Consider the following 25375-nt stretch of genomic DNA (forward strand, 5'->3'; position numbering starts at 1 on the left):
TCTCCCTCTCTCCCTCCCTCTCTCCATTCATCCCGACATAATAACGAGGGTCGGTTGTGTGTCGTCCGTACACACATACACACACACATACACACACACACACACACACACACATAAGACACACGATGGACTCAGTCGACGACGCGTTGTATCGGGCGGAACGCGAAGCGTCGTACCGCAACCGCGCAAGCCACGAGGTGGAGAGGGTCAACACGGCAACGTCGGAATCGAGCATCTCTACGTCAGGAGATGACGACGGTAGAGGGAGCGGCACGGTCCGCAGCCGCAACGGCCACGCCAACCACAGCAACGTGAGCCGCATCTCGACGCAGAACGACCTGGAGCGGAACCCGACGGAGCTGAGCCGGATCGCCACGCAGCGCAGCCAGCACCACAGCACGGTGGGTACGGAGCTGCGCAGCCGCGTGAGCACGCGGCGCCGCGAGGGTCCCATACCCCCCATGGGCGCCGGCAAGCCTTACCCTCCCCCCCTGCCGGACTCGGAGGAGTACGTGGTCGAGTTCGACGGGCCCGACGACCCGCTGCACTCGCAGAACTGGCCGCTGCGGAAGAAGATGCTGACGGCGGCCATGCTGGGGTACACCACCATGACCTCCGCCTTCACCTCCTCCATCTTCTCGAGCGCGACCTCGGTGGTGGCGGCCGAGTACGGCGTCGGCACCGAGGTCGGGCTGCTGGGCACCACCTTCTACGTCATCGGCTTCGCCACCGGGCCGACGCTCTGGGCCCCGCTGTCGGAGCTCAAGGGCCGCCGGCTGCCCATCATCCTGGCCATGTTCGGCTTCTCCGTCTTCAGCATCGGCTGCGCCACCGGCAAGGACATCCAGACCATCCTCATCTGCCGCTTCTTCTCGGGCTTCTTCGGTGCCTGCCCGCTCTCCGTCGTCGCCGCCGTCTTCTCCGACATGTTCGACAACCGGACCCGCGGCATAGCCATCACCGTCTTCAGCATGGCCGTCTTCACCGGCCCCCTGCTCGCGCCCTTCATCGGCGGCTTCATCGTCACGTCCTCCCTCGGCTGGCGCTGGACGGAGTACCTGGCCTCCATCATGGGCTTCGTCTCCTTCCTCCTCGACCTCTTCTTCCTCGAGGAGACGTACCCGCCCGTCATCCTCGTCCAGAAGGCCTCGGACCTGCGCCGCCGCACCAAGAACTGGGGCATCCACGCGAAGCAGGAGGAGATCGAGGTCGACTTCCGCGAGCTCGTCTCCAAGAACTTCTCCCGCCCCCTCCGCATCCTCTTCACCGAGCCCATCGTCCTGCTCCTCTCCATCTACATGAGCTTCATCTACGGGCTGCTCTACCTCTTCCTCACCGCCTACCCCCTCGTCTTCGTCGGCGTCCACGGCTTCAGCGCCGGCAAGTCTGGCCTCACCTTCTTCGGCATGATCACCGGCCAGTTCATTGCCGGTGCCGTCGTCCTCGCCCAGCAGCCGTGGTATAACCGCAAGCTCACGGCCAACAATGGTGTCCCTATCCCCGAGTGGCGTCTCCCCAGCATCATCGCCGGTGGCATTTCTTTTGCCATCGGTCTTTTCTGGTTTGGATGGTATGTCTCTCCTCTCTCCTCTCCTCTCCTCTCTCCTCTCTCCTCTCTCCTCTCCCTCTCTCTGCCTCTCTCTCTCTCCCTGTCCGCCTACCTTCTCTTGCTCCTTCTGCATGGCACGTGCCGACCAGCATCTCTGACAAACTCCCAGGACCGGCTACACCAGCGACATCCACTGGGCCGTACCCGCCGCGTCCGGCATCTTCTCCGGCTTCGGTCTCATGTCCATCTTCCTCCAGGCCCTCAACTACCTGGTAGACGCCTACCTCATGTTTGCCGCCTCGGCCATTGCCGGCAACACCTTCATGCGATCCCTCGTCGGAGCCGTCTTCCCGCTGTTTGCGCGCCAGATGTTCGAGGGCATGGGCATCCAGTACGCCAGCACGCTGCTGGGCGGCATCGCCGTCGTCCTCGTGCCCATCCCCTTCGTCTTCTACTTCTACGGCGCTAGGATCCGCTCGGGGAGCAAGCTCGCTCCCACGTTTGGGGCCGCGGCCGTGGTCAGCAACCAGGATGCCGCCGAGGAGCGGCGGGGGAGTAGCTCTCACGGAAACGGTCAGATCCAGAAGGAGGGCCGGGGTGAGAAGCAGGATGATGTTGCCGGTGCTCATGCGGCTCGGAAGGAGAGTGATAATGGTGCGCCTAGGCAGAACGTGTAAGACCGTTCATCTGTCCCTGGTTTACTATTTCCCCTCTCACACTTCCTTGTAATCTTTGTCTTCATCGTTGCGTTTTCTTATTCTAGGATGCCAGCCATCTTGTTCATATTGGCGTTTCCTTGTGTCATACCTTTTTTTTCCCCTCTGTTCCGCATGCTTGACGCGTTTGGATCATGCCGAGAAGATGTCGAGGATGTGTCATGTCTTCTTATATACCTACCTGTCTTGTGGAAAACCATTCCGTCATATGATATCCTAAACATGAGACTCTTCCCATATACTGCATCCGCCAAATTTCATGCCCTTTCCATACCTGCTTCTCCTTCTTTTTCATCATCCCGACTTCGTGGAGATAGCCCCACGTACAAGCAACCCTTTTTTTTTAAAAAAAAAAAAAAGGAAATTAATGACGGAACGACGGAGTGCAGAGCGGTGATGCAGAGCGGTGACAGAGCTTGCATGGGACGGACATTCGACATTCTATAGAGTCGAGTCCGAAAACCAGCAATGACTATCACAAGGTGTTAACAGTCATCGTTTCAGGCTTCTCCTTCGGCACAAAGACTCCAAGTGTCGATGCTCCATATACGCGGTACGATGATATCCATCAGAGATTTCATTATCCGATCCGTTTCGGTTGGCCTGGCTCCCTTCCAGTTCAACACCAAGGGGCGCGATCCCCTCTTCTATCCCAGATGCGGCGCCAGCATAGGCAATTGACTTTCGAGAGGAGGATACCTCCATCCATTCAGGGATCTCCCCGGAACAGGATACGACGATGAAGCATAGATCGATGCAGTAGCACGACAACATGGTTCTTGGCCTTGCGTGGAGGAGCAATAGACAGCATACCAATGACGACATGTGCTGATACAGTGTGGGGTAAGAAGCTCAGCTTCCCCTCTCAGATCTTACCCGAAGCCTGATGGGCCGAAAGCAAAAAAAAAAAAAATTTAAAATTAAAATAATAAAAATAATAAAAAAATGAAGTCAGATTTTGGTGATTTTGGTGTCTTCTTAGCGAAGCAGAGTTTTCAGCTCTACTCTTCTTTTTCAGCAGAAGCATGGAAGTGAGGAGTTGCTGTTCAATGGGCAGCGAGCTGTTGTTTACAGGGTAGGATTTGAGGGGCGGCATATTCGAATATGAGCGGGAGCTGGAGGAGCATCGAGAGATGATTGAGTTGGGTGTAGACATGATCCTCAGATACTACTACTGTCACTGCCCAACAAGTCCTCAACTGGATTGCTTCTACCGAAACAATTGATACGAGTTCAGAGTACGAGGGTATCTGCTCTGAACGTGTACGTGCATCCCAGGTACGTACTCGATCGTCGTCGCCCCGCCTACGTCATCACTTCTCATTCTAGCGCTGCCATTGACGTCGATGAATCCGATCTGCTTGCTACTCACAGCTCCAGCCGCGTAACTGGTGCCCAGGTTTGATTCCCAGTAGAAAAATATAAATTTTCTTTCTGAAAAGGGAGGACATTAAGAAAGGAAAAAAAAGGATGTCGTAGGTGGCACCATGTTCGTACCGTACCGTCCTCTCGCCAAGTCTAGCTCTCCCTTTGCTCAATTCATAACCTCTTCTCCCTCTTCCTCCTCCTCCTCCTCCTCTATATACAACGATACAACCAAAGGGGGGGGGGTTTCCACGACTTCCAACCTATGAGTTTCCCATAAACTGTTCCCGGCCATTCTCTCTACACGTATCTCCTCGTATCGTGACCATATATTATCGAGTACACGAGTCAGCCCGTTTCAGGCAAGAGAAATAAAGAAAAACACCCGCTACCATGGACATCAGAGAGCACAAAGCTGGCAATGTCCAGCCCTATGGTGGGCGCAACAAGATTCCCAACATCCAGGAGTTCATGTCCCACCTCGATCGCGAGAAGAAGGACCGCGATGCCGCTATTGACAGCGACCTGTCCAAGAACAAGAAAGCCGGTGAGGTGGCAGATCACAAGAACGACGATGAAAAGGCAAGAAAAAAGCACGAGGATACCCGCACAGTCAGGGATCCCGTCACCGGCAAAGATGTCGAGATCCGTGATGTTAAACTGGACTTTGGTGAGGCTGTCGACAATCCCAAGGTGTGTATCTCTTATCTTTCCCTTCCCATCCCCCCCCCCCCTGTCCTCTCTCCCATCGCCACCATGTTCATTTCCCTGGTGCGTGAGCCTCGCTGACCTGCCCTCCACAGATGTCCGTGCCGAATGGAAACCTCGGGAAAGAAGCCACCATATCTGCCAAGGCCAACCAATCCGGCGAGGAATACAGATACGCTCAGGATGTGACAGCACCTCCTGATCCCGTCCAGGAAGGTTCGACGTCCGATGTGCCCATCCGCAGCGAAAAGACGTCGGTGCTCTTCTACCAGACCCCCTCGGTCAGCTACGAGCCCATGTTCGCCAACCTGGAGAGGCGGGGTAACTTGCTCTGCGCCGGCATCTTCGCGGCCATCATATTCGTAGGCAGCTTCTTTGGCGGACGGCTCCTGGGCCTGCTTCCCCTGGCATTCTGCATCGCCTCGGGTGTGTGGCTCTGGATCAAGGACCTCATCCGTCAGGGTCGCGACAACGAGTGGGCCAGCGAGCAGAGCAGGGGGGAGACGGCCACGGTCAACCTGATCCCCGAATCGGTCGAGTGGATGAACACCATGATCGGCATCGTCTGGGGTCTCGTCAACCCGGAGATGTTCGCTAGCATTGCCGACACGTTGGAAGACGTCATGGCCGCCTCGGTGCCCGGCATCATCGAGGCCGTCCGCGTGGCAGATATCAGCCAGGGGAACAATCCCATCCGCATCCTCAACATCAGGGCCCTTCCCGACTCGCACGTCGAGGACATCAAGGATGAGATACGCAAGAAGAACGAGGAGGCAGGCATGGACGAGCACGAGATGGCGGCCAACGAGCAGGCCGGCGACTTTTACAACCTCGAGGTTTCCGTCGCCTACCACGCCAAGCCCTCGGGACAGGACGTCATGTCCAAGGCCCAGAACATGGGCATGCAGCTCGTCTTCTACCTGGGTCTCAAGGGCGTCATCGGCATTCCGCTGCCCATCTGGGTCGAGCTGATCGGTCTCGTCGCCACGGCCCGCGTGCGCGTCCAGCTGACGCCCGACCCTCCCTTCCTCAAGACGGTCACCTTCACCCTCATGGGCCTGCCCAACGTCCAGGCCGGATGCACGCCCATGATCGAGAGGGGTGTCAACATCCTCAACCTGCCCCTCATCTCCAACTTTGTCAACTGGGCCATCGCCACCGCCGCCGCCATGTACGTTGCGCCCAAGAGCCTGACCCTCGACCTGGGCCAGATGCTGTCGGGCGACGACGTCAAGAAGGACACCGAGGCCATCGGCGTCATCTTCATCCGCATCCACAAGGCCACCAAACTCAGCAAGCAGGACCAGAGGGGCTCCGTCGGCGGCGGGTCCGACCCTTACATCACCGTCAGCTGGAGCAAGTTCTCCAAGCCTCAGTTCTGCACCCGCGTCGTCCAGGACAACCTCAACCCCGTCTTCGAGGAGACGTGCGGCCTCCTCGTCACCCCGGACCTGATCCAGGCCGACGAGCAGCTCTCCATGGAGCTGTGGGACAGCGACCGCTCCTCGGCAGATGACGTCGTCGGCAAGATCGAGCTGAGCATCCAGGACCTCATCCAGCATCCCGGCAAGATGTTCCCCCACATCTCCAAGCTACGCGGCGAGGGCGCCGACAGCACCATGCCCGGCGAGCTGCACTGGGAGCTCGGCTTCTTCGGCAAGACCCAGTTCCGCAAGGGCCTCCGCAGCAGGGGCGAGGACCTGAACCTGGCCCCCGAGCTCAGGGACAAGCCTGAGCTGCAGGAGGACAGCAAGAAGAGCGAGGAGGACAAGGCCAAGGACGCCGTCATGTGCACGCCTCCCGACCCTCTGTGGCCGTCGGGAGTCCTCAGCGTCATCGTCCACCAGATCGTCGGGCTGGAGCTGGCCAACATCAAGGGCAGCGAGGGCAACCGCAAGGGCAGGGAGTACGAGCCTGCGCGTCCCGAGGCCGGCGAGGTCAAGGAGGAGCAGGGCAAGTCGCTGCCGAGCTCGTACTGCACCATCCTGCTCAACGACGACCTCATCTACAAGACGCGGTCCAAGGTGGTGTCGTCGCAGCCCATCTTCAACGCCGGTACGGAACGCTTCATCCGCGACTGGCGCAGCGCCATCGTCACCGTGGCCGTCCGCGACTCGCGCAACCGCCAGCACGACCCCATCATCGGCGTCGTCCCGCTCAAGCTGTCCGACATTCTGCAGACGGCGAGCGAGTCGACTCGGTGGTACCCCCTCGACGGCGGCATCGGCTTCGGCCGCATCCGCATCTCGGTGCTCTTCCGGTCGTGCGAGCTCAGGCTGCCGCCGGCGCAGCTGGGGTGGGACATCGGCACGTTCGAGTTCCTATCGGACCAGATCACGGTGGAGCGGTACAGGCCGACCCAGAAGGCCAAGCTTCTCCTGCGCACCGGCGGGTCGTCGGCCAAGGTGAAGAAGTCGCACATGACCAAGACGGACGACGGCAGCACATTCGACATCCGCGGGGCCGTGGGGATCGACGACAAGGACGACGACGGCGACGACGGCAAGAGCAGCCGCAGCGCCAAGAGCAGCAGCAAGAAGAGCGCCGACGGCAACAAGCGGATCCGGCTCCCCGTGCGTCACCGCTACCGGTCCCCGATCTTCATGGAGTTCCGGCCGGGCGGCAAGCGGCGCAGCGACGCCTTCGCGTCCCTGTGGCTGGTGGACCTCGTGGACGGCGAGGAGCGCGAGTTCGACATCCCGCTGCTCCGCGTGGACAACAGCCTCCGCCTGGCGCAGAGCTACATCACCGACGCCAACTACCGCGACATCCCCGACCTCGACGCCGAGGAGATAGGGCGCGTCAAGTTCCGGGGCCGCTTCTCCCCGGGCACGGACCGGGACCACATCCGCTTCGTCAGCGACAACGACTCTCGCGAGACGATCGAGACCTGGGAGGCCTGCTACGCCGAGGGCGTCCGCGGGGCCGAGGTCAAGACGGAGGTGCCCCCCTCTGTGCAGAGGCTGCACGACAAGTCCCTCACCCACGGCCGCGACATCCTCGCCCAGGCGGACGAGAGGGACAGGAAGAGGTGGCTATCCAAGGACGGCACCGACTGGTCGGGAGCATTCGGCGACGATCCGAGTGCCCTCCTGGCCAACAAGAAGAGGGGCTCTCGTCGGGACTCGCCAGACGGCAGCGACGGCAGCTATCACGAGGAAGAGTCGGACGACGATGACGGCGACGACGATGACGGTGCGAGCGCCCCCGACGCGGAGAACACGTCCCATCCATCCGAGGATGCGGGCCGGTCCAGGACCAGCAGGGAGGAGGCGGAGTCCGGTGACGACGGGGAGGACGGTCACGGTCCCCTGAGCGCGTACAGGAACTACCGCACGCAGAGCAGGGATCTGCACCGCAGACACAGAGGTCTCATGCAGTGGCGTCCCATGCGAAACGTGCAGTTTGCAAAGGATGAGGCCAAGTTTGCTATCAGAAAGGTTACAAAGCTAGGCTCTCTGAGCGGGAGGCAACCTGATGTCGAGACGGAGATTTAGAGGGGTGTGTGTGTGTGTGTGTGTTTCTTCTTCTTCTTTTTCGGTGTTTGTACTTATCAAAGAATGCTGGGCTACCTGCTGATAATTATGAGCTTTGACTTCTTCTCTAACTCGCGCCCCCCCCCCCCCCCCCCCCCCCAACTTTTTTTTTCCTTGAAAGAGACTTACGCATCCCCTATCTGTTGGTCCTATATGTATATGCATGATGCCATCACCAACTGCAGATTCGCCGTCTGCATTCACCAGCACCGTGAATCAGCTCCACCTATCGTGTCATCCGATATATTGCATATTGCGTTACGGGGTTGTCTGGCTAATTAAGGAGGCAGCGTATTGTGCATGTGTGTGTGTGTGTGTGTGTGTGTGTGTGTCCTTTCTCTATAGCTAGATCGTGACTAAGAGACACCTGACGCTACATGCTTCGTACCCCCTCATGGTATATTACAGAGATAGATGGGCCCTCGATTTTCATGATATAGTGCTGAGTCTAGGGCACGGGATAGTCTCTGCACAGTCCTAAGGAGAAGATGCAACTGACTATAATAGGGGGAAGGTATAAGTGTGATAGGCTGGCCGCACTGGTCTAGTTTACATATTATTATTCATAGCAGCCTCGAGGTACGTATTTGGTGATACCGAGAGAAAGCAGGGGAAGAGGAGAGAGGTATCTAGCTGGATAGCAAGAGTAATAGAGGTCGCTCTACGGAGTAGACCTCATCGTAATTTACAGGTCACGGCGCACTCGCCTTCCCTATAGCGACGCTTGGGAACTGTACTGCAATACTCGTAGTTATATATTACTCGGCTACTTGCGGTGTGACGTCTGCGACCGGCTGTGATGAGCCCGACCGACCACCCGGTAACCTGCAACACTCACTCACTCACTCACTGCCTCAGGCAACTGGACAAGATCCGTCCGACGTTGTAGCTGGATTCGGCACCGTTTGACCAGACAAGACATCCAACCTTCAATCATCACGCATGTCTTTACCACGACACAATCAAGGCGGGACGTAATTCTTCCTTTCCATGACACTCACCTCCACTCACTCATCTGAATACAAATACGTACGTCTCATCCGCATCCAAACAGATGAACACATACGACGCACGCTTCCCACCTAGACATGGAAGAAACTAGACATGAAAAATTATACACGAAACACGGCTCTCGCGTCAGTCCCCCACCCCCCCAATCGCCAACATGTCCTCACCACTCGACATGACGCGTAGGCCAAGGCCACCAAGCACAGCACCAGCCACACCATCCCGCCTCTCGGTGGCGATACAAGCGCCGCTGTCGTCGAGCAAGAGGGCGATGCCATATTTGGACGCAGCAGATGAGAATGGGTCATCATCATCGTCGACAGCAGCAGCAGCAGCAGCAGCAGCAGCAGCAGCAGCAGCAGCAGCAACGCCCACGGCATCACAGCGCGGACGACCCCGCGGCTGGAAGCCGGGCATGTCCTACTCCGAGCTCCGCGGTCGTCCGCCACCGCCGGCAAGGGCAGAGCGTGCGGCGCGTCCAGCACCGGGGCAGATGGTCATGAGGGGCAGGCGGGGCGGTGGTCGCAGGGCGGGCAGGAGGCTGAGCTCGCCCACTCCGCGGGAGGTGTACCGTCGGATGCGGGAGGCGCCGTTCATCCCGTACACGTGCGAGTGGCAGGGCTGCAAGGCCGAGCTGCACAATCTCGGGACGCTGAGGCGGCACGTGAAGGTTGTGCATGTCGACCGGAGCAGCGACGGACGATGTCTATGGGGGCGCAGGTGTGCGGCTGCTGCTGCTGCTCCTGCTGCTCCTGCTGCCACTGCTGCCACTGCTGCCTCTGCTGCCGCGCCGGGGGGCGCCGGTCTGGCAGGTCATGTCGAGGACAGGCACATGGTGCCGTATGCCTGGCACGTCGGTGACGGCCCGCGAAACGACAGTCTGCACGGAAAGAGCGGCGGCCGACGACGGAGCGAGGGTACGGTCGATGTGGACGAGTCTATCCCCCACTATCTCAAGGATGCGGAGGGGAACCAGGTCACGCCGTCGGTCAGGGATCAGGAGGTGGAGGATTATGCTACGTGGAGGAGTAATCGCCGCAAATTGAGGGAGATGCTCATCGAGAGGGACAGGAACCTTCCCTCCGAGTCGGAGGATGACGAGGAGGCTCCCGAGTGATTGCCGTCGGGGGGTGGGGGTCTTGAACCGAAGTCGTATATCGAATCCGTCTTTACACTGTCTCAGAGCATCTGACTGCTATTCCGCAGGAGGAAATCTCCCACGAACTCTTGTCAACAGACCACCACCCCCCGCCGGAGCTTGCTCGGCATGGTACCGGCATATGCTGAGCCGTCTTCTCTACTACGATCTGACGCCGTGCTGCATCTTGCCGACATTCTCTCTCTGCACATGGCCGGCAAAAGCTCCGCGAGTTTCGGACGACCGGTTTCCCATGTTTATTCCTGGTACGGAACTGCGGGTGCATTGCACACCGTAATGAGGAGAAAGTGAAAAAATGAAGAAGAAAAAAAAGACGTGCAGTCCAAGGGCTCCTGCTCAGCTCATCATTGACTGCTGGGAGACGTGAGATAGATCCGATCACCTCTCTCTCCCGTCAGGTGAGCCAACCTTTTCCGCCGGTGGGCTCTCGCTTGTGACTGGGCGAACCTATCGGGTTCCCATTGGGGAACTCGGAGGGAGTGGGAAGCCGATGATGAAAGAGATGGATAGGCTGCTCGTCTTGATGATGTCAACCCTGACGACGTTCTGGTTGGCCGGCCATCGTTGGGGGAAACGCGGGATTTTGTGATTCAGGCAAAAGAAGAAAGTCGACAGCCCACACCAGTCCACGGCATGTCCGATGACGGGTCCATAGTATTATATCATCATAACATATAACATGCCCTACAGGCGTTCCGCCCAAACATGATGATGGCCTAGAGGGCCGTGCATCGTCCGTCTTTCCTAAAACGTGTCTGTCGAACGGGTAGATGAGGGGTGGGGGGTTCGGGGTGGGCCTTGGCCCTCAAGTTATTACGCCAGTCTTGCAATCCCATCCCCACAAGCACCAGCCGTGGTGGGAAGACGGCATCACGACCGGGTAAAAAAAGAATAAATAATAAAAGATGAAAGATAGAAATCATTTGCAGCCAAAGGGGGGGGGGGGGGGGGGGGGGGGGGGGGGGTTCTGTTTAATACGGCATAGGCATGTATCATGTATTATCATTTACAATGCACGTACATGTAAAGTCTGAAGTGTATGGCGGCGGTGCACAGATCGAACTCGCTCTGCTACGTCTGTCCCTCTTCCACGCTGAGAGGTCAGGCTCTGATCAAGATCGAGAGATCTGCCTACGACTTGACTGTGTATGGCCGCATCTTGTACTACTGCTCCGTACAGGGAAACGTGATGCTGCAACTGACAACACGAGTTCCCGGCATGATAAGCACAGAAAGTATCATGAAGACGGGTTCGGGGAAGGCACTGAATCCGCTGGGTGACCCTCTATATAACGCACGTGTGTTGCGTATATGAGACGGGTGATTGTATTATATTCGGTATCGTGACTGGAGTAAGAATACAATCGTGATTTTATTGTTCAGAATGGTATAAGGGAAAGAGAAGAAAGAGGGAAGGCTATCATCTATCCAACTATCTATATATACATACATATATATATATATATATATATATATATACATCCATATACATACACATACACATATATATATACATACACATATATATATATACATATTCATATTCTGCACGGGAAATGCGGTCATGCGCCTGTTTTGTAATCAGTCGATACAAGTCAATCCGAGCCCCCTACGAGAAAGTCACGTGGCCTCCAGAAACGTCTTATTCCGGAACCATGCGACGGTTACTGCGGATGATGCAAGACGGTGGCAGTGGCAGTGCCTCTCTTGAGCCTTGCTAGTATCCGTACTACGTAATACTACGTACTGCCTATGGACATGGTACACTAATGCAGCGGTCATACGCCACGACTTTTTTCTTCTTCCTACTCCGCAGTGTATTGGTAATGTCGGTAATCCATAGACCGACTGTATGATCTGTTACTGCTGCATCACCAGAAGCAGTAACAGCACTGAATTAGACAGTGTTGCTGTATCACTGCCTGTGAGGCTTGATGAATTCCGGTGGTGATACCGTACAGATTGCCGGTTACTCGTACCTAAATCAGTCATTATATGCACTCGATAGTGGCGGCTTTGTGCTGCAGGGCTGCAGACCATCTGCCTCAGGCACTCGGATTCTGCTGAGCAATCCACGATCCACCTTCAGCCTCCCTCGTACTCTGTCTCTCTCCACTGACAGCGTCCAATGTCCAGTGTTGGACATTGGACGCTGCCAGTGGACAGGCAGGCAGCCAGAGGAGCCAGAGAGAGAGAAAAGATCTAGGCCACAAGTCCATTCTCCCCCCCCCCCCCCCCCCCCCCCCCCCCCCCCCCCTCCCCTCCTCTCCCTCCTCTCCCTCTCTCCCTCTCTCCTCCCTCTCTTCTCTTTCCTTCTCTCGTCCTTCTCCCCCCTCCCCCTCACATGAGAAACAAGATAAAAATAAGATGAAAAAGAGAGGCCCGACTCTTCTGTTCATCATCACACACCGTACAGGAGAGTAACTGATACTTCTCTTCTCATCCTCCACCACACACACACACACACACACACGCACTCACACACTCACACACTCTCTCCGTCACTCCTCCCTCCCTCCATCCTTGTCTCTCTCACCACTCGTCACTCCTTCTCCCCCCGCACCCCTGCAGCGAGTCGTACGTCGTAGTGCGCCTTGGCCTGTTAACCCATTGGGGGACCCGCTCCGAAACCGACGCCGCTCACTTACCAGGGCCACCACAAACCCGCACGTTTTCCCTTGGTCCCCCATTCCTTGACATTATTACCTACTACCTTGGCTCCTCCCGTCCCTGCAGCCTTGACTTTTGTTTTCTTTTTTTCTTTTGTTTTCTTTTTTTTTTTTTAAAGAAAAAAAGAGTGAGTGCTTTGCTTTGCTTTGCTTTGGCTGGTACTTCCATACTGCATCCAAACACCAATCAACCCTCTTCCTCTCTGCGTCCCAATCCAACCTTTTCTTCCTACTCTTCGCCCTCTCATTCTTCTTCTTCTTCTTCTTCTTCTACGCGTACCATCAACGCTTTCCATTCGATTCTTCATTCGACGCCTACCGTTCTCGACTGCCGTGCCTAACATGGCACCGACTGCGTGACCGATTTCATCAACCCAAAAGATCAACCGTCCCCCCCCCCTCACCTCCATCTCTCCCTCGCCGCCGATATCGACCACCATCAGCAGATATCTCGGCCAGACTAGACGTGCATCGAATCAAGCTCGAGCTCGTACATTGCGCCCCCCTCCCCTACGTACCTGCGACGAAACAAGGTCATGCATACCAAATCCTCTTCTTCTCCCGGCAATCCCGGCGGTCAAGTCAGCCATCGACTGCGCAACTTCTTTCGCATCAACAACAACAACAACAGCAGCAGCAGCAGCAGCAGCAACGGAAACACCAACACTAATGCCAAGGGCAGCGGTGCCAGCGATGATCACGACTCGTCATCGAACGACGATGCCTCTACCCCCCATCACGGCGCCAACAACACCAGCGGTGCCGGGAGGCCCTTTCGCGGTCGGCTCTTCAGCAGCACCGTAGGCCGCTTCCGCTCCCAGACCGTCACCAGCGAGGGCAACCAGCTCGAGGAGGTGCTGGGCCCCACGGCTCAGGCAAACCCCTACTTTGCCCATCAGGGCATGCCCGGCCTGCGACACCACAACGATGGCTCTGTACCCTCGACCCCGCCCTCGACCCCGCCCACCCTCCTGGTGTCGGGCCCCGACGATGAGAAGGGGGGCAAGAAGCCCACCGCCGGTACAAAGGAGGAGCTGGCGAGGAGGCTGCGCCGCGTCGCCAGTGCCCCCAACACCCAGGGCCTCTTCAACAGCAAGGACGGCGGTGCCGCCGCCATGGCCGCCGCCGATTCGGGCGGTGAGCCCGGCGGCAACGGCCACCGTCCTGCCACGGCCGAGCTCGAAATCGATCCCCTGCAGGAGGATCCGGATGCGCCCGGTCCCTTCTCCGTGGCGGATGCGAAGGTCGAGGCGGCAAAGAACCAGTCGCTGAGCCCGTCGGCCGCCGAGGACGGCCTCTCGAATCTGCCCGACCCGGCCAGTAGCGTGCCCTTCCGTCGGACCTACAGTTCAAACTCCATCAAGGTCCGCTCCGTCGAGGTCAGCCCCGCCAGCTTTGACAAGATCAAGCTCATCGGCAAGGGAGACGTCGGCAAGGTGTATCTGGTGCGCGAGAAGAAGAGTCACAGGCTCTACGCCATGAAGGTCCTGAGCAAGAAGGAGATGATCAAGCGCAACAAGATCAAGCGCGCCCTCGCCGAGCAGGAGATCCTCGCCACGAGCAACCACCCGTTCATCGTGACGCTGTACCACTCCTTCCAGTCCGAGGACCACCTGTACCTGTGTATGGAGTACTGCAGCGGCGGCGAGTTCTTCCGCGCTCTCCAGACGAGGCCTGGGAAATCCCTGTGCGAGGACGACGCGCGGTTCTACGCCGCCGAGGTCACGGCTGCCCTCGAGTACCTCCACCTGATGGGCTTCATCTACCGCGATCTGAAACCCGAGAACATCCTGCTCCACCAGTCCGGCCACATCATGCTCTCCGACTTTGACCTGTCTAAGCAGTCGGACCCCGGAGGTAAGCCCACCATGATCGTGGGCAAGAACGGCGCCAGGGTCGACTGCCTCCCGACCATCGACACGAGGTCGTGCATCGCAAACTTCCGGACGAACTCCTTCGTCGGCACCGAGGAGTACATCGCGCCCGAGGTCATCAAGGGCAGCGGCCACACGAGCGCCGTCGACTGGTGGACGCTGGGCATCCTCATCTACGAGATGCTGTACGGGACCACGCCCTTCAAGGGCAAGAACCGCAACGCCACCTTTGCCAATATCCTCCGCGAAGATATTCCCTTTCCCGATCACTCGGGTTCACCCCAAATTTCAAAGTACGTTTTTTTTTTTTCCCTTCTTCCTTTTTTCTTCTTCTTTCCTTTTTTTCACTTCTCGTACCCCCCCTCACTCTTAACACACACACACACCTTTCACTCTCCTTGCACGCTCTCTCGTCTCCCACATACAGTGCTGACTCCCCACCCCCTTCCCCCTAACAGCCTCTGCAAATCCCTAGTCCGCAAACTCCTCATCAAGGACGAGAACCGTCGGCTGGGCGCACGAGCCGGCGCCTCAGACATCAAGGCCCACCCGTTCTTCCGGTCAACTCAGTGGGCCCTGATCCGGCACATGAAGCCGCCCATCGTGCCGCATCCGCCCAAGGGCAGCGAGACGCCCAACTTCCGCAACGTCAAGGAGAGCGATAGCATCGACATTGGTGGACCGGAGAACATCAAGGGCGTTCCCCTCGACAGCGGGCTCGCCACGCCCGGAAACGAGATGCCGGACCCATTCCTCGAGTTCAACAGCGTCACGCTACATCATGACGGCGATGATGACCAGCTCTATATGAACGGTCACTCTTAGCGATTTCACGCTTCTCCTCCATCCCTCTCTTTCTCTTCTTCTCTTTGAGGAACCGGGGTCGCCAAGATTGGAGAATGAGAGACCCGGTCCGCTCTGTCCATACTATGGAACGTAAAGGCAGCAGATGAAGAAAGAAGAGAGCGCATGAGCGGAAAAGAGACGTCCCATTTCATGCCCCCCTTATGCGCGAACTTTTTTTTTTTGTATTAAAAATCTCATGGCGTGGTACACGGTATGGCGTTTTATTCCTTTTTTTTTACACTTTATTTTCAAATCCTTCTCTTCTTCACATAAGGGATCGAGGAAAAGAAGGGAGTGGGGAGGGGGAAGGTTGGAAGAGTAAAAATGGAATGAAAGCAGGCACAAACGAGGAGAGTAAATGTATATCTTTACCATCTTTTGTCTTTCTCTGGTGGTTGGTTTCTGATTTTTTCCCGTTCTTGCCTTCTTTCTTTTCTTCTTCCCTTGTTCACTTTGCATATCTTGCAAACACATGCACACAGCACAACACAGAACGGCACGGCAACACAGAAGTTGAGAAGAGCAAATAGATCCTCAAGACTCACTAATATCTCTTTTTTTTCATCCGATCTGCCGAATATGTGCGAATGGTGTAGATGTCTCAGGCACGTATGTGGGTTACACGTGAAAGACCTCGTGACCTGGTTGTTGACCGGTAGGATGGATGATTCAGGATGACTACTGTATTATCACCACTATCACTCGGGTACTTGTTTCCACACACCTGACTAGAAGAAGGATAGTTGTAATGGCGAGTACAAGTATGGCAGAGAGCATATCGAGGGGGAAGAAGAAGAAGAGGAAGAGGAAGAAGAGACCATCGGTCACGTTGGTCGTACGGTAGTATGGTGGGGTGTGTGGGATGGTCATGCTCTTCCTGTTCTCGTATCATATGATCTACATTGATGCAGGTTTCTTGGTCAGATGTATATAATATGTACCGTACCGTATGGGGGGGGGGGGGGGGTTTTAAGATGTCGATATATATTATAATGTAACATGGAATATTTTCCAAAAAAAAAAAGTATCATTTTTTTCTTTCTTTTCGTCCCCCCCCCAATAGTTCTATATATATAATAAGCATAATAAGCTTACTGCACGAAAGCAACCAAAAAAAAAATCCAACTAAGAAGAAAGAATGGGTAGGATGTCGTCCCTCCGTCGTCAGAAGAGCCTGTCCCCGCTCCGACAGAGAGCACAAGCCAACCCCCCTCCCCCCGATATGGACATGGGCCCCCTAGAAATGCAGGATGAGAAGATCATCGAGAGAGCGACGCAGAGGGCCCGCGACAGGCGGAGTCTGCCTCGGTCCAGACGGCCACGAACCCGCTACAGAACGTGGTACCGCGTCTCGGAGACGGAAGACGACGCGGCAGACCGCGACTCGTCGCCGGGGTACTGCATCGAACGGGACGGCGAGGGGCACACCGGGAAAAGGGGGAGGACGAGGACGAGGAGGAGCGGGCTCGTCGACACGCAGGATCTGCGACGCCGACTGCTGGCCTCGAGGAGCGGCGACGGGCGCATCGCCAGGCTGCCGCGGCCCGCCGGGGACGGCAGCCTCATCGTGGTGGACGAGTGGCCGCTGCGGCAACGGGTGGCGGATGCCCTCGTCCGCGAGGGAGGGGTGGACGCCGCCTTCCTGGACGCGCACGCCCGGAACGCACCGTGGGTCAGCACCGGTGGGGGGCCGGGGGTGGCGTGGGAGTACCCCGTGGCGACGAGCCGCGGGGGTGCGCGGTTCCGGCGCATGTCGCTCTGGACGGGCACTCCAGAAATCCTGCTCGTCGGCCACGGCGACGAAGACAACGGCGACGAAGACGACGGCGGCGGCGGCACGGACATGGAGGGCGAGCTGCTCGACGGCAAGGCACCGGGCGAGATAGCATACAGACGGTGGATAGGGTTCCTAGGCAGGCTCCTCAGCGCGCCGCCGCACGAGCCTACGCTGCGGGCAGTCCTGTCATCCCTGGAGCGCAACCAGGACTCGTCACGGTTCGCGCCCGAGGCCGCCGCCGCCGCCGCCGCCGCCGCGTGCTCGTACGACGTGTGGACCGCCCTGGTGGAGCGTGTGCATCGTCATCTGGTCCTGCGGCGGGCCGCGCACACGTCGACCCGGCAGGAGGCCGGCAGGGGGCAGGAAGGCAGAGACGAGGAGAGGGACAAGGGTCGCAGCGCCGCCGACAGACGCAGCCTGGACCGCCTGTCGTACCTGGGTGGCGTGCTGCTCCCCGTCACGGTGGTGTCGGGCGTGGTGTCCATAGGCGGGCAGTACGGCCCCGGGGGGGGCAGGTTCTGGGTCTTCTGGCTGGCCAGCCTGCTGGGGAGCGTGGGCGCCGTCATCGTCATCTACCTCGATCAGGTGAGGACGCTGCCGGTGTGGATCGAGGTGGCGGTCGATGCCGTGCTCGAGGAGAGCGAGGTCGAGTCCCACGATGGCGAGGACGGGAACAAGGAGGCCGAGGCCGGCGCGGACAGGCTGGTCGTCAGGAGACTGCAGATGGTCGGGGGTGAGCCGCTCGTCAGGGCCTGGAGACGCAGAGATCTCGGTTGGGCCGGCGCCCTCAAGAAGGTGAGCGGGTATTATCGCTGGAGGGGCATGCCGGGTGGTATGCTGTTTCATGTGCCGCCGAGGGAGACTTGATACATATATATATTACACAATGTATAGAAATCTTTTCTGGCGAAGAAATATACACGGAACACGCTTTTTGCGTACCTTTTTTTTTTTTCTTCTTTCTGACACATACAAAACAGGAAAGAAAGAAGAAAAAAAGAGTTTACAAACCATTCATACGCTGACGTCCGAGACCGATCTTGTCCTTTCCATCCATCCATGGTCGCAGACACTCGGGGATACGCACCGTCTTGGTGTCGTCGTCGTACCCGTTCTCCAGGAGGGCAGCGATGATGCGCGGGGCGGCCAGGGCCGTCCCGTTGGCCGTCCAGGGGAAGGTGAGCTTGTCGCCGGGCAGGCGCATGCGCGTGTTGAGCCTGCGAGTCTGGTAGTCGGTGCACAGGCTGGCGGACGAGACCTCGCCCCAGCCGTCCTCCTGTTGGGACTCGGGGCTGCTGCCGCGGCGGACGGCGCGGCCGGGGAACCAGGCTTCCATGTCGACCTTGCGGGTGGCCGAGGCGCCGAGATCGTGGGCTGGCATTTCCAGGATGCGCGCGGGGAGCCCCAGCGACGACAGGATCTCGGTCTGGATGTCGAGGATCTCGTCGAACACGTCGTCGGCCGCGTCCTGGTCCGGCGGGGTCCACGCAAACATCTCGACCTTGGAGAACTCGTGCACGCGGTACAGACCCTTGGTGTCGGCGCCGCGGGCCCCCGCCTCGGCGCGGTAGCACCGAGACACGGCCACGCGCCGCATCGGCAGGTCGTCGGCCCGCAGCGTCGACGCCGCCTTCATGCCCGCCAGCGAGATCTCCGACGTGCCCGTCAGGCACATCTCGGGCGCCCCGCGCTCGGCGTCGTGCCGCGTCTGCGCCACCGTGTACACCTGCTGTTCGCCGCTCTGGTCGCGCGGCTGGAACCCGCATGCCGAACCGATGTGGCTGTACACCATGCTCGGCGGTGACACCTGCGTCCAGCCGTGCCGCGTCACCGCCGCCAGGGCGTACTGGATGAGCGCCTGCTCCAGCTGGGCCGCCTCTCCCACGAGGTAGTACCATCCCCAGCCGGAGGCCGTGGCCGCGGCCGCGAAGTCCAGGATCCCCAGGTCCATCCCTATCTGCACGTGTGACAGCGGCTTCGTCTTCGTCTTCGTCGCCCCCTCCCCGTCCGCCTCGGCCGCAGCCGGAGCCGGCACCTGGTTGATGTAGCTGAGCAGGACGGCCTCGTCGCCCGGCGGCGTCTCCTCGCTCGTCAGGTTGGGCATATCCAGAGCTAGCTCCTCCATGGCCGCTAGCACGCGCGACTCCTGGTCCGTCATGCCCGACAGCTCCTGCTTGAGCCGCCGCGCCTCGGCCTGGATCTCCTCGCGCGTCATGCGCCGCACCTCGTCCTGGACGTCATCATCTGAGCTGGTCATCGGGTTGGACAGCTGCCGGCGCAGAAGATTAGACCGCTCGCGGATCGCCCGCCCGCTGCGCGTCAGGTCCTGCCACTCCGCGTGGAGATCGACGATGCGCTTGGCGTGGCCCGCCTGCCGCGCGTAGTTGCGGTCGATGCACGTCTTTTCGTACAGTTCCGGGTTCTGCCGGATCTTCTTGATGTCCAGGATCGGTTTGGGGGCCGACGACGGACGCTTGGACAGAGAGCTGCTGCTGCTGCCATCCGGTGGGCCGTTGCCGGTAGCCTCTGATGAGAAGAAGGCTCGGGCTGACGGAATCCTGTGCTGCGGCGTCGCCCTGAGCCGACCGGCTCGGCAGCGGAGACGGTGGGCGGTTCTGTTCATGATCTCATCTGTCTACCCTATGGTACTGGATAGCTGATATGAGAAGTGGGCTGATTCCCTTGTCTGGCTGAGATTGGGGGGGGGGGGGGGGGCTTGGATGGGTTGGCATGTAGTTGATATGTTCAAGAATCGTTCGGCTGGGGGTTGTAGCTTTTGAACTTTCTTCTCCCCGATTAGGCTTAGCGCCAATGGGTCGGAATCGGAATTGGGACCTCCATTACTTGCTGTGTCACAGTCTGGTTCTCATACGATTGTGGCAGATTCATCTTCTCTTCCGTTATTGCTTTCTTGTTCGTCTCCCTTATTCTCATTGTATCATCGAACATGCTACCTGGAATTGCCAAGGCTGTTCCCAAGTGCTCTATACACAATCATCCATCGTTGGTGGTGGTTGAACCAACAGCCCGCATCGCATGCATCTTCTCGCATTCACGCACCAAAAGTATAGTAAGAGGGTATCTAAACATTCCGTCCCTTCCAAAGGTCCAGCTCCATCCATCTGCTTCATATGACGCCCCATTGCCCCAATGTCCAGTTGGCATGGTGCCCACCAGTTCCACGCACCAGCCCACCGGGCCCCATGCTCTGCCGTTGCTGCTGAACCTTGGCATCAACGTCGCCAGGCCTGGACGCTCCCCCGGCACCATGCTGCAGCCATAGGTCACGGTCGACAGTCGCCAGGGCCGGGATCTTGAGATGCGTCGTCAGGCTCGCGCCAGCCCAGGGCCCCAGAGAGTGCAGCGCGCGAATGTGACCCTGGATGAGGCGGGCCTGGTCACGGTGCTTCCTGACCTTGGCCTCGGTGGGGTCCTCCTGGCTCTCGGGTTCGCTGTAGGCGGCCGTCCGGCTCGAGGCGCCGCTGCGGACTTCCTCGGACTGGTCGGACACGGGGGATGCCTCGGCGTCCTTGGTGGGCGAGGATGCGCCCCCACCGCCGCCGCCGCCGCCGCCGCCGGTTGCCGACGATGATGACGACGACGCCCTCCGCTGGAGCTTCTGGTTGCGGCGCAGCTGGTCGACGCCCTTACCCGAAGTGGCCTCCCAGCCTCTCTGCTCAACCGTGGCCGTCAGCTCGTCGATGACGCGTTCCTTCAGTCCGAGGATGTTGGAGCAGCCGCCCACGAAAATGATACGCGACATGCATATGGCCCTGACGTCGATGGGCAATTGGAGGAGGTGCTTGTATACGAGGGTGTGGATGGGCAGCTCGTGGTCGTCAAAGGCGGCGGCCTGTGCTGACGACGCGAAGAAGCTGTCGTCACAGACGTCGGCCATCTTCTCCAGTGAGACCTCGACCGTCTTTGGCGGCGAGGTCGAGACCAAAGGTACTCGCGTCACGCGGTTAGGTAGTGCCGATGCGTTCGGGGCCTCGGCGTCCGTCTCGTCCTGCTCCTCCACCGTCTCGAGTTGCGCGGAGTCCCTCTGGGAGGACCTAGAGGCCGCCGCCCTGCACCACATGAGACGGCACATTATGTCCTCGCTCTCCTCGAAGCTTATGACCCGCTGCGGCTCGGCGGCAGCGGCAGCATGTTCGCCATGGCTCCCAGTGATCAGCGGCCGCAGCACCTTGGCATACACCTCGTCCAGCAGATATCGGCCTGCCCTGACGGTGCGCGTGCTCTTCACCTCGCGGTACTCGTAGACGCTCGTGACAGCCGTCTCTGTCCACCCAATGTCCACCACAAGGGCAGAACGCACGCCGGCAGCCACGGCCGACATGCTGGGCGGAGACAGCAGTGAGACCAGCGGGGTCTGAAACCTGCCAAACACCGTGTCCAGGACTGTCGATAGCAGAGGTAGTGGCACCGCCGAGTCAATGACGAGGGCCATCCTACGTGCCTTTGAATCGATGAGCAGATAGCTAGGAAGGAATTCATGTGAGCTGGACGTGTGGTTGAAAATGGAAGAAAGACCGCGAGCGAGCGAGGCGTCTTACCGTGAAAAGGCCTCTCTGATAAGACGGTCGAGCTTGTCGTGGATGAGGCCCAGGTCTGTCTCACGCACATCGTAGCGCCATATCTCATGCTCCGCCGCCCACTCGATGTGTCCAGAGCTCCTTGCGCCATCAGCTGTCGATAACGGCTGCCATGCTCGAAAATCACCCACGCGCCTCTGCTGATCCAACCCGCACTGCAGCGTGGCCTTGGGCAGCGAGTCGCCCGCAAATCCGGCGCGCACGAAGCGCGAGCCCAACTCGAGGACGATGATGTCCTCGTCGGCCCGCATGGTCGACGGTGAGCCGTACGACACCGCCATGGAACGAGGTGGCGTATGAGGCGTCGTCGTCGATACTCCCGGCGGCGGCCCCTGAGATCGTGAGGAAGGTCCGGAGCGGATGCTGGCCACACTCCTATGAGCCAGCGTGGGCCCCGTGGCCGACTCCATGACGATGACGCGCGGTCTTGAATGTGGTTATGTGTGCCTGTGTACACAGTGTAATGTGTGTTTGGTGCTCGTCGATGAGCGAAACTGTCTTAGCCCATGAATGCGTATGTGAGAAGCCCAGAATTTGTGGCTGATAAGACTGTGGCTGAACCCCCAGCCCAACGGCCAGCGACCACCTATCCTAATCCTATGCACCACAGCGCCTTTCACAGAGGTTATAGGGGCTATCTCATCGCTGAGGCCCCCTGAACCCCGACAACGCCACCCCGGCAACTGAGTTCAATGTTTACTTGCATCTTCTCCTCATTTGCATATGCCTGGTCCCCATCCGAGAATTCATCAACGTGAATCCATGAGCCCGTAAACGCATCCAAGACACCCTTCATGGGAATCAAAGGGTAACTCTTCTCGAGGATCTTACCACATATATTCTCGCTGTAGGGAGACCGTCATTGGCTAACATAGTCTGCAGCATCTACCCCGAGTTAGGAAGGGGCCATCGTGTGGCTCTGGCAAGACTCACAGCCGACAGCTTCCGTGAGAAGGGGCGCCCTCTCCGCCTAGCCATAGACTTTGCCATATGGCAGTTCCAAGCGCAGGCCGCTCGGGGAGGTACCAACCCAGCCGTCAGGACCCTCTTCTACCGCCTGGTGCGGCTCCTGGGTACCCCCGTACAGCCCATATTCGTCTTTGACGGGCCCAACAAGCCCGCCTTCAAGCGAAACAAGCGATCGGGCCGTGGCGATGGCGTGGCCATTGCCCAGGCCAAGCGGCTGATCCGGCTGTTTGGCTTCCCCGTGCACGACGCCCCCGGCGAGGCCGAGGCCGAGTGCGCCCTCATGCAGAGGCGGGGCCTGGTCGATGCCGTGCTGAGCGAGGACGTCGACACCATCATGTTCGGCTGCACCCGTACGCTGCGCAACTGGTCGGCCGAGGGCAAGGGGTCCAAGGCGCCCACCCACATCACCCTGTACGACGTACACGACATGGGGCTAGCCAACCTGGGACTCGATAGGGAGGGCATGGTCCTGGTCGCCCTCATGAGCGGCGGCGACTATCTCCCCGACGGCATACCCAGGTGCGGCGTCAAGGTAGCCTGCGAGGCGGCCAAAGCCGGCTACGGAAAGTCGATATGTCGCCTCAAGGTGTCGGACGGTGAGGGCCTGCGCGAGTGGCGCAGGTCCCTGGTCCACGAGCTGCGCACAAACGAGAGCGGCTACTTTCGCACAAAGCACATGGCACTCTCCATCCCCGAGGATTTCCCCAATCTCGAGGTGCTGCGCTACTACACACACCCCGTCGTCTCGCCAGAGTCGGCCATGGAGTCTCTGCGGCAGAAGCTGGAAGGGGGCCCCGACGAGCTACACCTGGACGCCCTCCGCGAGTTTGCCCGCGAGACGTTCGACTGGGACTACCGCATAGGTGCCGTCAAGTTTATCCGCGTCCTCGGAGCCGCCCTCCTCGTCCGCAAGATGTTGCTCGGGGCCGCCGACAAGGATGGAACCACCATCCAGCGCATATCGGGCCGCAGGACGCACTTTAGCACCGACGGCGAGCCGGAGCTCCGTCTCAGCTTTATGCCTCGGGAATTGGTACCCATTGATCTGTCCCAGGAGGTGGATGAGGAGATTCTCGTGTCTCGGGACGGCCTCGCCCTTAACAGTGACGAAGAGGTCGAAGACGGGGGCTCGCTACCTCCGGCTTCCCAGGCCGCCAAGGTATTTGACGAGACCAAACCCGATCTCGCCTGGGTACTCGAGGACGTCGTCAGGAATACGACGCCCCGCGCCTTTTCTGCATGGGAAGGAGCAGAACGGGCCAAGGCCGTCCGCAAATCCCCCACCAAGAAGACAGCAGCCAAGGGCAAAGCGTCCGAAAAGACCAAGAAGACGACGGCAGCGACGGGCATGCAACGAGGGGCCATTGACAAATTTGTGCGCGTCACCAAGACGTCGGTTCTCGAGAACGCAGCCATGCTCGAGAAGGGTGGCAGCTCTGCTACTCCTGCTGCTAAAAAGAGTCAGCCCCCAGGCTCTCGCCCCTCCCGGGCACCATCATCATCACGACAACCACAGAAGGAGAAGGAGAAGCCGTTCGTTACATCGCCGTCGCTATCGCCGTCGTCAACTCCTCCCCGGGAACCAAGTAAGCCCACATCTGAGCCGAGCGAGGACCCGGACCAGCACCCGGCCGATCCCTGGACAAGCCCTGGCTCACTACTCACGCCCACTAGGACCCCCTTTATCTCTGAGCGACCACACCAACAGCCTCAGGAGACGATTGTCATCTCGTCGAGTCCTGCCGCCACGGAAGCATCCCCTCCGCCATCACCACCACCACCATTTCCCATATCAGCAACAACAGCTGCCGCACGTGATCCTAGGCCGCCTCCCGCTAGCCGCAAGGAAGTGCCTAGCCCTGTACGCTCGCGTCCTGCCCCGAGTCAGGTTGGGAAGGGCGTGAAGGCGGCCGCGGTGACTGGTTCGCCCGAGTCGGCGGGGTACAAGCAGACATCCATGGACATGTTTGTGGAGAAGAAGAAGAAGAAGAAGAAGAAGAACCAGGCAGGAACCAATGATGGCAGTTCTTCATCTCAAGGTCAAAAAGACCAACTAGAAGACCCTTTTGGCCCGGGTGATGATGACAAACGGGACGTGGACGGCGCCGCCACTGCAGAGGCTGGTGATCAGAAGAAGAAGAGGCTTCTCGTCCCGCGGACCAGCGCAGTCGGCTTCTTCAAGGAGATCGAGGTCGACGAGGACGTTGCGGACGAGACGGCCTCTAGGGAGGAGCGTAGACTCAAAGCAAGCGGCCAGGCGCGCGGCGTAATACGGTATAGCGACGTATCGATCATTGATCTGACGCAATGACTTGCATGCGCAGATAGCAAATATCAGTGTATTAGTATCCATGATGCATTTTGACTTTACATTTTTTTATTTTTTTTAAAAAAAGGGAGGGGGGGTAGGGGGCTGGCAGGCGTTATATATATATATATAATATATTGTATACTATGGGACGTGTTCACATTGAAACGTTTACATTCATAAAAACGAGAAAAGAAACGTCTATCCATTGTGACTCCCTTTTTTTCACTTTTTTTTTGTTCTACACAATAATTACTCGATCATATATATGTGTGTATATGTGTGTATATATA

General features: G+C 58.5%; 7 protein-coding genes across 7 annotated transcripts; 5 read left to right on the top strand and 2 right to left on the bottom strand.

Moving 5' to 3' along the window:
- Positions 1-125: 125 nt before the first annotated feature.
- On the top strand, positions 126-2226 carry GMORB2_2068 (MFS transporter, DHA1 family, multidrug resistance protein; the record flags this gene model as incomplete). The annotated part of the gene is made up of 2 exons (XM_035464048.1): positions 126-1570; positions 1719-2226. 2 exons carry the CDS (start codon positions 126-128, stop codon positions 2224-2226), a joined length of 1953 nt encoding a protein of 650 aa, XP_035320312.1.
- Positions 2227-4023: 1797 nt separating this feature from the next.
- On the top strand, positions 4024-7835 carry GMORB2_2069 (Ca2+-dependent lipid-binding protein, contains C2 domain; the record flags this gene model as incomplete). Its single annotated transcript, XM_035464049.1, has 2 exons — positions 4024-4323; positions 4434-7835. The coding sequence occupies 2 exons, from the start codon at positions 4024-4026 to the stop codon at positions 7833-7835; spliced, it is 3702 nt and encodes a 1233-aa protein (XP_035320313.1).
- A 1204-nt stretch (positions 7836-9039) lies between these two features.
- Positions 9040-9999, top strand: GMORB2_2070 (AT hook; the record flags this gene model as incomplete). The annotated part of the gene is made up of 1 exon (XM_035464050.1): positions 9040-9999. The coding sequence occupies one exon, from the start codon at positions 9040-9042 to the stop codon at positions 9997-9999; it is 960 nt and encodes a 319-aa protein (XP_035320314.1).
- Positions 10000-13052: 3053 nt separating this feature from the next.
- On the top strand, positions 13053-15409 carry GMORB2_2071 (protein-serine/threonine kinase; the record flags this gene model as incomplete). The annotated part of the gene is made up of 3 exons (XM_035464051.1): positions 13053-13066; positions 13468-14877; positions 15043-15409. 3 exons carry the CDS (start codon positions 13053-13055, stop codon positions 15407-15409), a joined length of 1791 nt encoding a protein of 596 aa, XP_035320315.1.
- A 1350-nt stretch (positions 15410-16759) lies between these two features.
- On the bottom strand, positions 16760-19830 carry GMORB2_2072 (seryl-tRNA synthetase; the record flags this gene model as incomplete). The annotated part of the gene is given in 3 exon segments (XM_035464052.1): positions 16760-17467; positions 17475-18019; positions 18228-19830. Coding segments are annotated over 3 exon segments (2856 nt in total).
- A 504-nt stretch (positions 19831-20334) lies between these two features.
- Positions 20335-22215, bottom strand: GMORB2_2073 (actin; the record flags this gene model as incomplete). The annotated part of the gene is made up of 2 exons (XM_035464053.1): positions 20335-21691; positions 21767-22215. The coding sequence occupies 2 exons, from the start codon at positions 22213-22215 to the stop codon at positions 20335-20337; spliced, it is 1806 nt and encodes a 601-aa protein (XP_035320317.1).
- A 384-nt stretch (positions 22216-22599) lies between these two features.
- GMORB2_2074 (holliday junction resolvase YEN1) lies at positions 22600-25085 on the top strand (the record flags this gene model as incomplete). The annotated part of the gene is made up of 2 exons (XM_035464054.1): positions 22600-22613; positions 22688-25085. 2 exons carry the CDS (start codon positions 22600-22602, stop codon positions 25083-25085), a joined length of 2412 nt encoding a protein of 803 aa, XP_035320318.1.
- Between the last annotated feature and the right edge of the window lie 290 nt (positions 25086-25375).

The sequence above is a fragment of the Geosmithia morbida genome (assembly GCF_012550715.1).
Source record: "Geosmithia morbida isolate 1262 chromosome Unknown scaffold_11, whole genome shotgun sequence".
Classification (NCBI taxonomy): domain Eukaryota; kingdom Fungi; phylum Ascomycota; class Sordariomycetes; order Hypocreales; family Bionectriaceae; genus Geosmithia; species Geosmithia morbida.